The sequence below is a fragment of the Pristiophorus japonicus genome, chromosome 5, assembly GCF_044704955.1.
Source record: "Pristiophorus japonicus isolate sPriJap1 chromosome 5, sPriJap1.hap1, whole genome shotgun sequence".
Classification (NCBI taxonomy): Eukaryota; Metazoa; Chordata; class Chondrichthyes; family Pristiophoridae; genus Pristiophorus; species Pristiophorus japonicus.
Genome location: NC_091981.1, coordinates 101,482,199 through 101,497,852, shown reverse-complemented (window position 1 = coordinate 101,497,852; position 15,654 = coordinate 101,482,199). Strand labels below are relative to the sequence as shown.

The following is a 15,654-nucleotide window of genomic DNA, read 5'->3' as shown; positions in this document are numbered from 1 at the left end:
ACAGCTCTATAAAAATTCAGTCAATTAACAACGTTTTTAAAAAAAATTATGTCTACGTTGGATTAAAAACACAAAATGAGGCATCATATGAAATACCTTTCTCAGTTTAAAGCTTAACAGATCTTTACTTTCTATGCTTCCTCTACAGGGAACCTTCGGTTGGAAGTGGCATGCCTATGAACTGCATCAGCAACCGTGTAGTCAGTCAGACCAGAGACACACGCCTCAATCTCTGTGGGGTTTAGTTGTGTTTGCAAGAAGAGGTGCAGTCGGCTATCTGAAAGGAGGATGTTGATCTGCAATACTCTGCAACACAAAAAGAAAATCACCTTAAGTACTTTCTTTAAATATAATGAATAGCCTGCAATACACAAGGGGGGTGGGGGTGAAGAGAAATTGCCCTCCGCCCCGCTTCGGGCAGTTAATTCGAATCATTACCACCCGGTGTTTTTTTGGGGGGGGAGGGGAGGGCGGAGAAAAGAAGTGGAAAATTGGGCTTTTTTTTTAAATCAAAAAAAGCCGCCTATGCTTTCGGCCGCTGTTGGAGATGGTAGTAGGGCGGTGTCCATCAGCGCAACGCGGACATGTCGCAACATCCCTTCACTTAAAGGGGAGGAATGCTGTGAGGCCCTCCGTGGCGCCCACTAGGCCACCAGGGAGGATTTCGCCCAGCCCAGCAGTCCCACACCTAAGAGGGGGTGCCTGGCTGGCCAAATCAGTGGCCACCATTGTCGGGCCGACTTTGGAATCGGCAGATAATTAAAACAAAATGGTGGTCACGGTGATATGCCCTCCCCTTTAAGGACGGCCACAGCACCCAGCCACCTGCAGCTTCGCGCCGACCTTGCTCCCAGAGCAAATCCCCCACACGAGGCACAAAAGAGGTTACCACCGGGCGATAAGGGATTGACATGCCGGGAGGGAAAGATGGGGCGCGGCTCCCCTGGCCCGGGGTCAATTGTGGACGGGTCACACCCTGGACGGAAAGGCCTCCGAGAGGCAGTAACGGACATTTTTTTTTTTAAAAAAGGGGGGGGAAATTTCGGCCCAAAAGATTCAGGAAAAACAACAGCAGCTGTTGAAACCTTTAGTTCAACTTCTGCAGGTACTACAGGTAAAGGAAAATTTCCAGTTTTATACTGCTCATTACAAAGAATAGTTTTATAGTGGTGTATTAAAAACATCAGTGCTTCCTCAACAGCTCAGTCCGTTAAAGCAGTATGTAGCTTAACCAGGAAAAGGCCAGAAAGCAGGTTCAATCTCCAGTTTATGCTGGGTTAGCTGAATTCAGGCACGGCAGTAATAGTATCCTTGTGCAGGGGGCACGGAAGAAAAAGCTATGGTCTCCATTCCTGCATGCCATTTAGTAGCCTATGCCGGGAGTGCATCTGCGTGTGGGTAAAAGTGCGCATATGTAAAAGACAGCAAGGTCTGGGTTTGGCAGTGATGTTCTCCTTAGCGTGATATTCTCTGCAGATGCATATCCTGCCAACACTCACTGTCTGGGCTCGTACCTGAGGAATGAGTAATTGAGCGAGATACCAGAGAAAAGTCAAAATGAATGAACTTCACATTCATTGGTTAGTTTAAAAAATTTAAGAATTATGCCAGTTACTCAACCCTGGAAGGGGGCAGGGACTTTTGCTCAGTTTCAAAACAAAAAAAAAGGAAAAAAAAAAATCAAAGCCATTAACTTACTACAGAGCAGAAAAAACATTTCCGTAGGTTGCCTGCTCTCAATCAGGCATGATGCACTGCAAAGGAGAATTACAACACTTTTTTAAAAAATTGGAGATGCAGAAATAAATTACCATTTGCTTTCAAAATATAATGCAATTTTTCCAAAGGTCTTTCTTTGGCAATTTAAACCAAGGTCATATCATTAGAAAGCATGCCATGACTAGATTTTTTAAATTAATATAAATTATTTGTAGTACTCAAGTGGAGGGATATCAGTGCTAGTGAAATGGGAGCAAATACATTCACATCAGATACAAATATATATGTAGAGTAAACATTTCCTCAACACTGTTCTCCCCAACCTCTCTTTCCCCCCCCCTCCAAAAGAGTGCTGTAACTTTAACAGCAAAAGCATACACTACTGAGAACTAGTAAGTTTACCATAACTCAGCCCAAGCCACGAGGACATTATATTAAAAACTATAAGACTGCCTCATTTCCTGCAGAAAGATGCAGGGATCCTTTGATCACAAGTCCAAAACATACATTGTCATGAAAGTTAATCAATCATTGGGTAATAGCAATTCTGGCATATCATTCAGAGGCAATGATTGAATTAGACATTCTGAAAAATCGCAATTCAGTGAAATCTTAGTTCATTTTAATATTGAATAAAGCAACATTTCCCATCACAAATCACAATATTGTTTTAAAAAGTGATTAGTGCATATAAGTACTTCATTTAGCTGCAGGTAGCTGTTGACATTTACAGCAGTCAGGAGCTCCCAGCAACGCCTGATGTACAGGCAAGTTTAGATTCTGAAGATTTTGCCAGAGGTGGCTATATTTAAGAAATGTGAAGCTCTCCAGTAAAGTCAGATTTTGAAGCCGAACAATTCCTTCAGATATTGCTTTAAAAAAATGGTAAACAATGATTATTCATAAATATAATTACCAAATTAGCATTAATTGAGAAATCAAGGCAGATTTGGAGGTATAGTCAGTATCTGGTTTTAGGTAGGGTAACACCACTTGCATAGAAAAGTTTGCAGGTAGCAAATTAATTTTAAACCCGCGCTAATTTTCTAAACTACAATTACTGCATATAAATTAAAAGGAAGAATGAGAGCAGAAAAGGTTTCAAAAGTATGCTTATAAAAATAGTTGATGAATGTAAATATCACAGGAAAGTCAGCTGTGTAAAAGCTTTTAAAAGCTTCAAAAGCTAGACCCCAAAAAGAAGCCAAAAAGTATAATCTATTCCTTAAATGTTGCCACATGGTAAATACTGTTTTTGCACTTAAGTTAGCCATTTGTTCATGTTTGGTTATTTCCGATAAGTATACAACCTTTTGTTCACTACGAATTACATTCAGCTTTAGTATGAACATGTAGCTTACAAAACATTATGTGCATTATTGCGAACATATACTTTTTTTTTGTTCTCAGACATATTAAACTTTTTGAATTATATCTCTAACAACCAAAAAATTAAATTAAACAAAAAGTTTCTACTTTCTTTAGTGTGCCAGAAAGAGATCAATGGATTTTACATTGCCATTTGAGATGTGATGAGATTTTAACAAAAAGCCATGGAGATACTAGAGTCTGGGGATTCTTAGGGTTAAAATTATGTTTGTGCTCATGTAACACGTATTCTGATTCAAGTAGCTGCGAAACTACTACAAATGTGCTCCAGCATTTAGAAATTCCATTAGCAGCATCCCTAGTTGCTGTGTAAAGAGTGAAAAGCTAAGAACAGTGGAAGTCCAAAGAGATTTAGGGGTCGATGTACACAGGTCATTAAAATGTAATGGGCAGGTACAAAAAATATTCAATAAAGCTAATAGAATGTTAGCCTTTGTTTCTAGAGGGATAGAATATAAAGGGAATAAGTTTTGCTGCAGCTATACAAAGCCCTAGTTAGACCATACCTGAAGTACTGTATACAGTTCTGGGCACTGTGCCTTAGAAGGATATCTTGGAAGGAATGCAGCACAGATTCACCAGAATATTATCAGGGCTCCAAGGGTTAGATTATGAAGAGGGATTACAGAAACCAGGCTTGTATTCCCTGGGATGTAGATGGTTCAATTGAGGAGATCTTCAAAGTGCTCCTTCCAGCAGGCTCTGACTGCCTCAGTGTCCTTGATCAGTGTTTCCTAGTTCTTGGCCAGCAGTGGGGTGGGGGCTTGGGCGTTTGGACCGTAGGTAGCCTTGACTGCGATGAAATATAGAAACATAGAAAGTAGATGCAGGAGTAGGCCATTCAGCCCTTCGAGCCTGCCCCACCATTCAATATCATGCCTGATCATGCAACTTCAGTACCCCATTCCTGCTTTCTCTCCATACCCCTTGATCCCTTTAGCCGTAAGGGCCACATCTAACTCCCTTTTGAATATATCTAACAAACTGGCCTCAACAACTTTCTGTGGTAAAGAATTCCACAGGTTCACAATTCTGAGTGAAGAAGTTTCTACTCATCTCGGTCCTAAATGGCTTACCTCTTATCCTTAGACGGTGACCCTGGTTCTGGACTTCCCCAACATCGGGAACATTCTGCCTGCACCTAACCTGTCCAATCCTGTCAGAATTTTTATGTTTCTATGAGATCCCCCCTCATTCTTCTAAATTCCAGTGAATATAAGCCAAGTCGATCCAGTCTTTCTTCATATGTCAGTCCTGCCATCCCAGGAATCAGTCTGGTGAACCTTCGCTGCACTCCCTCAATAGCAGGAATGACCTTCCTCAGATTAGGAGAGCAAAACTCTACACAATATTCAAGGTGTGGCCTCACCAAGGCCCTGTACAACTGCAGTAAGACCTCCCTGCTCCTCGACTCAAGTCCTCTCGCTATGAAGGCCAACATGCCATTTGCCTTCTTCACTGCCTGCTGTACCTGCATGCCAACTTTCAATGACTGATGTACCATGGCACCCAGGTCTCGTTGCACCTCCCCTTTTCCTAGTCTGTCACCATTCAGATAATATTCTACCTTCCTGTTTTTGCCACCAAAGTGGATAACCTCACATTTATCTACATTATACTGCATCTGCCATGCATTTGCCCACTCACCTAACCTGTCCAAGTCACCCTGCAGCCTCCTAGCATCCTCCTTGCAGCTCGCACTGCCACCCAGCTTAGTGTCACCTGCAAACTTGGAGATATTTTACATTCAATTCCTTCGTCTAAATCATTTATGTATATTGTAAATAGTTGGGGTCCCAGCACTGAACCCTGCGGCACCCCACTAGTCACTGCTTGCCATTCTGAAAAGGACCCATTTATTTCCATTCTTTGCTTCCTGTCTGCCAGTTCTCTATTCATGTCAACACATTACCCCCAATACCATGTGCCTTAATTTTGCACACTAATCTCATGTGGGACCTTGTCAATAGCCTTTTGAAAGTCCAAATACACCACATTACTGGTTCTCCCTCATCAATCTACGAGTTACATCCTCAAAAAATTCTAGAAGATTTATCAAGCATGATTTCCCTTTCATAAATCCATATTGACTTGGACCGATCCTGTCACTACTTTCCAAGTGCGCTGCTATTACATCTTTAAGAATTGATTCCAACCTTTTCCCCACTACTAATGTCAGGCTAACCGGTCTATAATTCAGTTTTCTCTCCCTCTTTTTAAAAAAAAGTGCGGTTACATTAGCTACCCTCCAGTCCATAGGAACTGATCCAGAGTCGATAAGACTGTTGGAAAATGATCACTAATGCATCCACTATTTCTAGGGTCACTTCCTTAAGTACTCTGGGATGCAGACTATCAGGTCCTGGGGATTTATCAGCCTGCAGTCCCTTCATTTCCCTAACTATTAAGGATTTCTCTTAGTTCCCCCTCCTCGGTCTCCTAGTAGTTTCGGGAGGTTATTCGTGTCTTCCTTAGTGAAGACAAAACAAAGTATTTGTTCAATTGGTCTGCCATTTCCTTGTTCCCCATTATGTATTCCCCTGATTCTGACTGCAAGGGACCTACATTAGTCTTCACTAATCTTTTTCTCTTCACATATCTATAGAAGCTTTTGCAGTCAATTTTTATGTTCTCCGCAAGCTTACTCTCACTCGATTTTTCCCCTCCTAATTAAACCCTTAGTCCTCCTCTGCTGAATTCAAAATTTCTCCCAGTCCTCAGGTTTGCTGTTTTTTCTGGCCAATTTATATGCCTCTCCCTCGGATTTAACACTTTCCCTAATTTCCCTCGTTAGCCACGGTTGAGCCACCATCCCTTTTTTATTCTTACGCCACACAGGGATGTACATTTGTTGCAAGTTCATCCATGTGATCTTTAAATGTCTGCCATTGCCTATCCACCGTCAACCCTTTAAGTATCAGTCTCTAGTCTATCCTAGCCAATTCACGTCTCATACCATCGAAGTTACCTTTCTTTAAGTTCAGGACCCTAGTCTCTGAATTAACTGTCACTCCCCACCTGAATAAAAAATTCTACCATATTATGGGCACTCTTCTCCAAGGTGCCCCACACGACCAGATTGCTAATGAATCCTCTCTCGTTACACAAGACCCAGTCTAGGATGGCCTGCTCTCTCATTGGGTCCTCGACATATTGGTCTGGAAATCCTCCTCCATAGTATTGCTACCAGTTTGGTTAGCCCAATCAATATGCAGATTAAAGTCACCCATGATAACTGCTGTACCCTTATTGCACGCGTCCCTAATTTCCTGTTTGGTGCCATCCCCAACCTCCCTACTACTGTTTGGTGGTCTGTACACAAATCCCACTAACGTTTTCTTCCCTTTGGTGTTTCGCAGCTCTACGCATATAGATTCCACATCATCCAAGCTAATGTCCTTTCTTACTATTGTGTTAATCTCCTCTTTAACCAGCAACACTACCCCACCTTCTTTTCCTTCCTGTTTGTCCTTGCTGAATATTAAATACCTCTGGATGTCGAGTTTCCAGCCTTGGTCACTCTGGAGCCATGTCTCCGTAATCCCAATTACATCATATCCGTTAACAGCTTTTTGCACAGTCAATTCAGCCACCTTATTACGAATGCTCGTCGCATTGAGACTGAACCCCTTCAGGCTTGTTTTTTTTTTTTAAAAACACTTTGTCCTTCAAGTTTTGTTGTAACGTGGCCCTTTTTTTGTCTGCCCTCCACTCTTGCTTTTCTCCTTCCTACCTTTTGCTTCTGCTCCCTTTTTACTTACCTCTGCCTCCCTGCATAGATTTCCATCCCCCTGCATTTTTGGTTTAAACCCTCCACAAAAGCACGAACAAACACTCCACCTAGGATATCGGTTCCGGTCCTTCCCAGGTGCAGACCGTCCACCTCCCCCAGAACCGCATCCAATGTCCCAGGAATTTGAATCCCTCCCCCTTGCACCATTCCTCAAGCCACGTATTCATCTAAGCTATCCTGCAATTCCCTCTGACTAGCACGTGGCACTGGTAGCAATCCAGAGATTACTACTTTTGAAGTCCTACTTTTTAATTTAACTCCTAGATCCCTAAATTCAGCTTGTAGGACCTCATCCCGTTTTTTTACCTATATCGTTGGTACCTATATGCACCACGACAGCTGGCTGTTCACCCTCCCCCTCCAGAATGCACTGCAGCCGCTCCGAGACATCCTTGACCCTTGCACCAGGGAGGCAACATACCATCCTGGAGTCTCGTTTGCGGCCGCAGAAGCGCCTATCTACTCCCCTTAAAATAGAATCCCCTATCACTATAGCTCTTGCACTCTTATTCCTGCTCTGCTGTGCAGCAAAGCCACCCATGGTGCCATGAACTTGGCTGCTGCTGCCTTCCCCTGATGAGCCATCTCTCCCAGCAGTGTTGTATCTGTTTTGGAGGGAGATGATCGCAGGGGACCCCTGCACTACCTTCCTTCCACTGCTCTGCCTGGTGGTCACCCATTCCCAATCTGACTGTGTAACCTTTACCTGCGGTGTGACCAATTCACTAAATGTGCTATTCACAACACCCTCAGCATCGCGGATGCTCCACAGTGAATCCATCCGCAGCTGCAGTGCCGCAATGCGGTCTGTCAGGAGCTGCAGCTGGATACACTTCCTGCACACAGTAGTCAGGGACACTGGAAGCATCGCTGATTTCCCACATAGCACAGGAGGAGCATGACACGGGTCTGGGCTCTCCTGCCATTAAATTAATCTAATTGATGACAACGCCAAAGGTTTCTTACTGATCAGAAAAGAAAAAGATGAAATACTCATCAATCCACCAACCAATCACTTACCCTCTTGGCTGTGATGTCACACTTCGATTTAGTTTTAATTCCTTTGTTTATCTTCTGCCCCTGCACCAGCTGGCTCCTCCGACTTGGTCACACCTTGAAACCACGTCTCGAATGGATGCTATCCTGTGATGTCGCACGTTAATTTATTTTTACTTCCCTCCCCTCACAGGTCTGTTTGCGCTACTCCCAGTAAGCTCCTTTATCTCCCCTTCGCTCTCGCGCTGAAGAATCCTCGCATATCATGGCTGTCTGCCAGCTGCTGTATCTCTTGTGCTTTCGCCATCCACCACCTGGTCTTTCGGTCCTGGGTTTTTGTTGGAACTCAGCCTTGATCCGTCGGTAATGCTGCTTTGCTGCTCCAGATTTGGGTGGTTGCTTAAGGCTCAGAAATGCTCTGGGCTTGCGAAGACGATCTCAATCGAGACTCTGCCTTTGACTTGAGTGTTCTCGACTCCTTCCCGCAGCATGCTACCAACCACCACCTCAATAAAACCCCAAATGCACGAGATAGAAAAAGCCATAAGACAGCTTAAAGAACAAGGCTATGGGAGCAGATCGAATCCCTGTTGAGGCACTAAAGTATGGTGGAGAGGAATGGTTGGTGCGAACACATGACCTCATCTGGAGGGAGATCTGAGATGCAGTGATCGTAACCATCTGTAAAAAAGGGGACAAGTCCGACTGCGGCAACTACAAAGGCATCTCCCTTCTATCAGCCACTGGGAAAGTTATCGCTCGAGTCCTCCTCAACCGTCTTCTCCCTGTGGCCGAGGAGCTCCTCCCAGGGTCTCGGTGCAGATTTCATCCCCTGCGGGACGCAATGGATATGATTTTTGCAGCGCAATAGCTGCAGGAAAAATGCATGGCCTTCTTCGACCTTACAAAGGACTTTGACAATGTCAACCGCAAGGGTCTATGGAGCGCCTCCTCCTTTTCGGATGCCCCCAAAAGTTCGTCAACATCTTCCGCCTGCTCCAGAATGACATACAGGCTGTGATCCTTACCAACAGATCCATTACAGACCCAATCCACGTCCAGACCGGGGTTAAACAGGGCTGCGTAATCACCCCACCCCTCTTCTCAATCTTCCTCGCTGCCATGCTCCAACTCAGTCAACAAGCTCCCCGCTGGAGTGGAACTAAACTACAGAACCAGTGGGAACCTGTTCAACCTTCGCCATCTCCAGGCCAGGTCCAAGACCACCCCAACCTCTGTCGTCGAGCTACAGTACGCGGATGACGCCTGCGTACATAGAGGCGCTGAACTCCAGGACATAGTCGACATATTTACTGAGGTGTACGAAAGCATGGGCCTCACGCTAAACATCCGTAAGACAAAGGTCCTCCATCAGCCTGCTGTCCTCACCGCACAGAACTGCCAACCAGTCATCAAGATCCATGGCACAGCCCTGGACAACGTGGACCATTTCCCATACCTCGGGAGCCTCTTATCAACAAGAGCAGACATTAATGATAAGATTCAACACCGCCTCCAGTGCAACCTTCAGCCGCCTGAGGAAAAGAGTGTTCGAAGACCAGACCCTCAAATCTACCACCAAGCTCATGGTCTACAGGGCTGTAGTAATAACCGCCTTCCTGTATGGCTCAGAGACATAGACCATGTACAGTAGACACCTCAAGTCGCTGGAGAAATACCACCAACGATGTCTCTGCAAGATCCTACAAATCCCCTAGGAGGACAGACACACCAACATTAGCGTCCTCGACCAGGCCAACATCCCCAGCTTTGAAGCACTGACCACACTTGATCAGCTCCGGTGGACAGGCCACATTTTCCGCATACCAGACACGAGACTCCCAAAGCAAGCGCTCTACTCGGAGCTTCTTCATGGCAAACGAGCCAAAGGTGGGCAGAGGAAACGTTACAAGGACACCCTCAAAGCCTCCCTGATAAAGTGCAACATCCCCACTGACACCTGGGAGTCCCTGGTCAAAGACCGCCCTGAGTGGAGGAAGTGCATCCGGGAGGGCACTGAGCACCTCGCTTCTCATCGTCGAGAGCATGCAGAAATCAAGCGCACAATGCATCGGAAAGAGAGTGCGGCAAATCTGTTCCACCCTCCCTTACCTTCAACGACTATCTGTCCCAGGAAAGGTGGCGCCACCTTAGGACTCGTTTTCAGAGTGGAAGCAAGTCTTCCGCGATTCCAAGGGACTGCCGATGATGATGATGATGATGGAGATGGTTAAAGCTGAGGCTTTTAGGATTTTGAAAAGAATTGATAGGGTAGATAGAAACCTTTTCCACTGGTATGGGAGTCCAGGACAAGGGGACATAACCCTAAAAATCAGAGCCAGGCCATTCAGGAGAGAAGTTAGGCAACACTTCTTCATGCAAAGGGTGGTAGAAGTGTGGAACATTCAAAAAGCAGTAGATGCTAGCTCAATTAATAATTTTAAATCTGAGATCAATTAGATTTTTGCTAGCCAAGGGTATTAAGGGATAGGGAGCCAAATCAGATGGATGGAGCTACGATACAAATCAACCATGATATCATTGAATGGTGGAACAGGCTCGAGGGGCTGAATGGCCTACTCCTGTTACTCCTATGTTCGTAAATGCAAACTGAAGTAATTTTTACCCACCATCCAGACTGCAATTTAATGTTTACATTTTAAGGAAAGACTTTGTAGAGTTAAGGAATATAAAAAAAATTCTCAGTTATTAGATGGTTCCACTTAGAGGCCAAATGGTGGCAGCCAATGCTGCAGGAACATGATTAGGACAATGGTCGAGATCCACTGCAAAAAATATTGTTGGAACTACTACTGCCTTTCCCAAAATGCTAGAGTCTGAACACTAGCCATTATCCAAATTGAATGCTAATTTCAAATATGTTGCATTTTGAGCACACAAATATGTAAAATGTAAAGGTGATTTCACACCATAAGGACTGTGGCTTTAACTTGTAAACTTCACCCTTCTGTAAAATTTCTAGAATGCTTTAGGAACTTTTTAAGCTATGGAATGCACGCATAGATGATATTCTTCTATCACTTATGTGCCCAAAGTTCCTCTTTTTCTATGTACTGATTGATGCAGCACATGATAAATTGGTTGAATATTTGTTTTGTTTTAAATAAAAGCTAAGGTCCCTGCTAATTGGGAGTGGAACTCTTACAAACCTCAAGGAGATCTAATATAGAATTATTATTCAAACGAAGAGGCTGCGATTTGGTTTGAAATGCCAGCCAGGAGACTTTCCAGCTATAATCGATTCAGTGCACCATCTGGAGATGGAGAGATGCTGCAGAATGATCCTCCAGTGAAGTCAAAACCAGACAGTGAATGTGTTTGATGAGGCCTTCTATACTGCCTGACCAACATGGCACTAACAGGAATCACTTGAATAGGTCACAGGTATTTATCCTAAAAAAAACCTGACACTTTCAAAGGACTTGACTGTTCAAAAATGTGAGGACATTTCCCACACCCATTAGGTTTAGATTATACCAACCAGAAACTCTTTTTGGAGTTTATCTGCAAAACAAAACACATTAAACCGTGCTACCCGACCTGGGTGACACACCAGATATTTACAAGAGTCTGGATATTGTCTAGTACATGTATTAAATTCAAAGCCAGCTTCAGCCAATCTAAGCTGGCAGTAATTGAATCATTTGATTTAATTATCCCAGACTATGTTGACTGAATTCAAAATATTTTTTAAAAAGTGTTCATTGAGGGGAGAAAACACAGGTGCCAAAGTGGCAGGCTGGCAGGGTAGAATCCAAATCCTACCTCTGGCTCAGAACCAGTTCACAGTAAGTTCTGTGCTCTGCTGTGAGTTCATACTGGAGGTAGAACTGCTCACACACTATAAAAAAGTATAATTTGCCTACATAGCCAATTGTTTAAGCTCAATCATACAGGACAAATATGTATAAATTTAAGAATTAAGATCAGAGTCGTCATCAACAATGTCAAACAAATTTGTTAACTGACAATTCGCCAAAAATGTCAGTACTGTAGGCTAGATTCTGTCGACTTAAATTGTGCTGTGCATACTAGAAAGCTTCATTTGTTCAAATTTTCTATTAATTTTTTTTTACCAAAGCATTAGCCAATTTGAAAAAAAAAATCCCTTCACTAAAATAGCAGGGGCAATTTCACCACAAACGCATATGACCAAGCATTACATCACACTCATCGTGCAGGCATTTTTGGGCCTGCGCATTTATAATTTACTAGATTAGCCATTCAAAAGAAAATATGTTACAGGGTTGCCTCTGATACAACAGCACCACTGGCAACAATTCTAGAGTAAAATGGTCCCATACTCTTGCCAAGAGTAGTGAGTGAGCAATTTCTGTTTGTGTCTCCAACCAAAAGTGCCAGCAAACCAACTGTTTCCATCAGCAGCAGCCGCCCCTTTGGACTTGGACGTGAGCAGCCTGGCCCCTCAATCTGTCTGGAGAGGCAGCATTGTGTTTTAGTATTGCTGGATTGTACAGGTCTTCTCACACCGGTGAGGGGCCACTATCAGGTTCAAAAAGGAATATAACTTTACACAAGAACAAGATGCACAGCATAAATCTCATGTTTGAATAGTTTACTATTGTTGCCAAATCTGCCAATAGTATAAAATAGGGGTACAGGGACAATTTACTTCATCTTTACAAGAAAATACCTAGCTCAAATAAAAGAATTCTCAGCAACAGGCCAGAACTATAGCTCCAAAATAACTGCAGTACAAACCTTCAACCACAAGATGGCAATGGCCATTAAACAAAAGGCACAGGTTAAGCCAGCACCCAGAAGACAGGAACAAAGCAATTCAGTAAAATTGAGCAAAGTGTAATTTTCTATTGGCAGAGAAGTTTACAGGTTTAAAAAAAAAAAATAGTTCACTATAGCAAGTCCTGGACATACCAAAGGTGAACAAAAAAAAAATCTGATTATTGACCAACATCAAGATAGATATAGGAGGCTTATATATTTGGGTGCATTTCTTTAAAATACTGGTTTTCATTTCTGCCTTCTTTATTCCTGTACAGTATTTCAATGTTCAGTATAAGATGCAATGGGATAATGCACATGTTGGTTTCTTTACCTAGTGGGATTGTCAATCTGGTTTGAGTTTTCAAACAAATACACAACTTCCAATAATCATTTTCATGTAAATTGCATGAGTCATATATTCGGTTGAGAGTGGGGGGGGGGGGGGGGGCAGAAGAGGAGACTGACGTTCCTAGGATAAGGAGTTCATCAACCCACACCTTATGAACACTTTAACCTTCAGGATTGAGTACTTCAGCTAAACCTTGTACGTGGAGCAAGCTCATCAAAATTCAGACAAATTGTACATCATCTTGATTGGCTACACATGACCAGTATGACATCTAAATAGTGAACAGCAAAGATCCCCAGGAATGGGGCAACAATCCTTACAGAAAACAAGTTAACACATCCTGTGCAAGCCAATTCTAACTGCAAGATCCAAAAGTTTGGAGGGGGAAGAGAGAAAGGAAATTGATGAGGTGCAAACACCAGATTTATCATTGTAACTCACCAGATTGCTGAGAGGGTTAAGGATTACACTTGTGTGGGAATATAGGGAAAGTTGGTTGCCATAAAAGGCTAAAATTAATGTATTGTCTTGCAAGAACCATGACTAGGCTCACTTGCCATGACAGATTCTGTAAATAAAAATTTAGCTGGGCAGCGGGTACTTACTGCTCAAGAAATTCTTGGAGTCCTTGGCGGCGCTGCTCTACAAGCTGGGCATTACTGGCACTAAAAAAAGGATTTTTACGAGGAAACTCTGGTAAATTTCTGTAACGAGAATAAGGACAATGAGTTGTCAGTGCACAGATCAACTGGCTATCAATATTTAATCAAACGATGTTAAAACTGTTAATCTTGTGCTATTACTGGAAAAGCATTATGTCAGTGAATCTCAAAAATAAGCAACATTACTGTAAAAGCCAGTATGCAACAGGAAAAGTTTTGTACAAATAACTTGCATGTACTGCGCAACCATGAGAAAACTACAAGAACTGAAAATAAGAGTATATTGCACTGCTTGGTCTTAAATTAACTGACAAGTGACAATAAAAAGTAATATAGCAACCGTCAACAAAGTCTCATGCTTTAATAATTTTTATCCACAATAAGCTCCAATTATCCCCAATAACTCAGTGGATAAATACAAAGTGCAATGCAACACTGAGTAAGACTGATCAGAAACATCCAAGTCTCACATTGGTCAATCTCAGCCAGTGCAACATTGGGAGTCGGCCTCGACATCTCAGGCATGTTTGAAGGAGTGGGGGCGGGGGAATAAGAAAAAATAGAATTGAAATACCAGTCCAAGCATCCACACCTACTTTGTATGTATACACGAGTGCGGCAGACTGTACTATGGAAGACTTTTTAAACAGCAAAAAATGGTGATCGCTTTAGATTGCGATACTGGAAATGCTGTGCATTTTGCATCACTCCCATAAATTTATGGATTTACTTTTCATAATGGAGGCTATACAGGATTCTTTTTAAAGAGTTTTCTTTATTCATTCATGGGATGACAGTGTTCGCTGGCAAGGCCAGCATTTACTGCCCATCCTTAATTGCCCTCGAGAAGGTGGTGGTGATCTGCCTTCTTGAACTGCTGCAGTCCACGTGGTAAAGGTACTCCCATAATGCTGTTGGAAAAAGGGGGGGGGGGGAGGAGTTCCACGATTTTGACCGAGTGATGAAGGAACAGCGATATATTTCCAAGTCAGGATCTTGTGCAACTTGGAGGGGAACTTGCAGATGATCGATGTTCAATGCACTTGCTGCCCTTGTCCTTCTCGGTGGTAGAGGTCGCTGGTTTGGGAGGTGCTGTTGAAGAAGCTTTGACGAGTTGCTGAAATACATTTTGTAGATGGTACACACTGCAAATGTTTAAGGTACTGGATGGGGTGCCAATCAAGTGGGCTGCTGTGTCTTGGATGGTGTCAAGCTTCTTGAATGTTGTTGGAGCTGCACTCATCCAGGCAAAAAGTGAGCATTCCATCACACTTCTGACTTGTGCACTGTAGATGGTGGAAAGATTTTGGGGAGTCAGGAGGTGAGACACTCGTCGCAAAATATCCAGTCTCTGACCTGCTCTTGTAGCCACAGTGTGTGTGTGGCTGGTCCAGTTAAGTTTCTGGTCAATGGTTGAAGCAGTGACTCAAGCTAAGCCCATTGCTGTGATGTACATTCTATGTAATAAGTTCTAGAATGTATGTATTAAAACATCAGGCCCAGTGGACTAACATACTGTGACAACTGCTAATCAGACATTGAGCAATACCAAGCAATGCCTGGGCACTTTAGCACCAGAGCGAGAAAAAAGTACAAGGTATGTTTTAATGTTACACATTGGGACGTCTAATTAAAAGCTACATTGGTTTTTTGACAAGTCATCTTTCTGCTTTTGTAAGAACATAATAGGAGCAGGACTAGGCCATACGGCCCCTCGAGCCTGCTCCGCTATTTAATACGATCATGGCTGATCCCATCATGGACTCGTGTCCACTTCCTTGCCCACTCTCCATAACCCCCTATTCCCTTGTTGTTATGGGGTTGAATACTGCGCAAAACAGCTTTAAAAATGGAAGCCAAAATAAAACCGCACATCAATACAGCATTGTCTTGAAGTCGCTGCCTGAGCCAAGCAAATTCTCTGTACCGTCTTCGGACACAAGAAGTCTTCTTTGTGAAACACATACTATTAGTCTGTA

General features: G+C 43.2%; 1 protein-coding gene and 1 long non-coding RNA gene across 7 annotated transcripts in view; one reads left to right on the top strand and one right to left on the bottom strand.

The window, feature by feature from the left end:
* Positions 1 to 15,654, bottom strand: part of snx10b (sorting nexin 10b) — a 68,422-nt gene that overhangs the window by 3,775 nt on the left and 48,993 nt on the right. For all 3 annotated transcript variants that reach the window (XM_070880813.1, XM_070880811.1, XM_070880812.1), the window contains 3 exons: positions 15,549 to 15,649; positions 13,619 to 13,717; positions 97 to 306 (listed from right to left, as the gene is read on the bottom strand). In XM_070880813.1, coding sequence (XP_070736914.1) covers positions 132 to 306; positions 13,619 to 13,717; positions 15,549 to 15,649 — 375 coding nt within the window. In that variant the 3' untranslated portion in view covers positions 97 to 131. The remainder of the gene's footprint in view (positions 1 to 96; positions 307 to 13,618; positions 13,718 to 15,548; positions 15,650 to 15,654) is intronic.
* Positions 1 to 15,654, top strand: part of LOC139264408 (uncharacterized) — a 35,809-nt gene that overhangs the window by 13,615 nt on the left and 6,540 nt on the right. For 2 of the 4 annotated variants that reach the window (XR_011593338.1, XR_011593340.1), the window contains exon 3: positions 149 to 484. This is a non-coding gene — a long non-coding RNA (uncharacterized lncRNA). Of the gene's footprint in view, positions 1 to 148; positions 485 to 11,028; positions 13,045 to 15,654 lie in introns of those variants that run through there. The other 2 variants (XR_011593341.1, XR_011593339.1) reach the window with 2 other exon arrangements.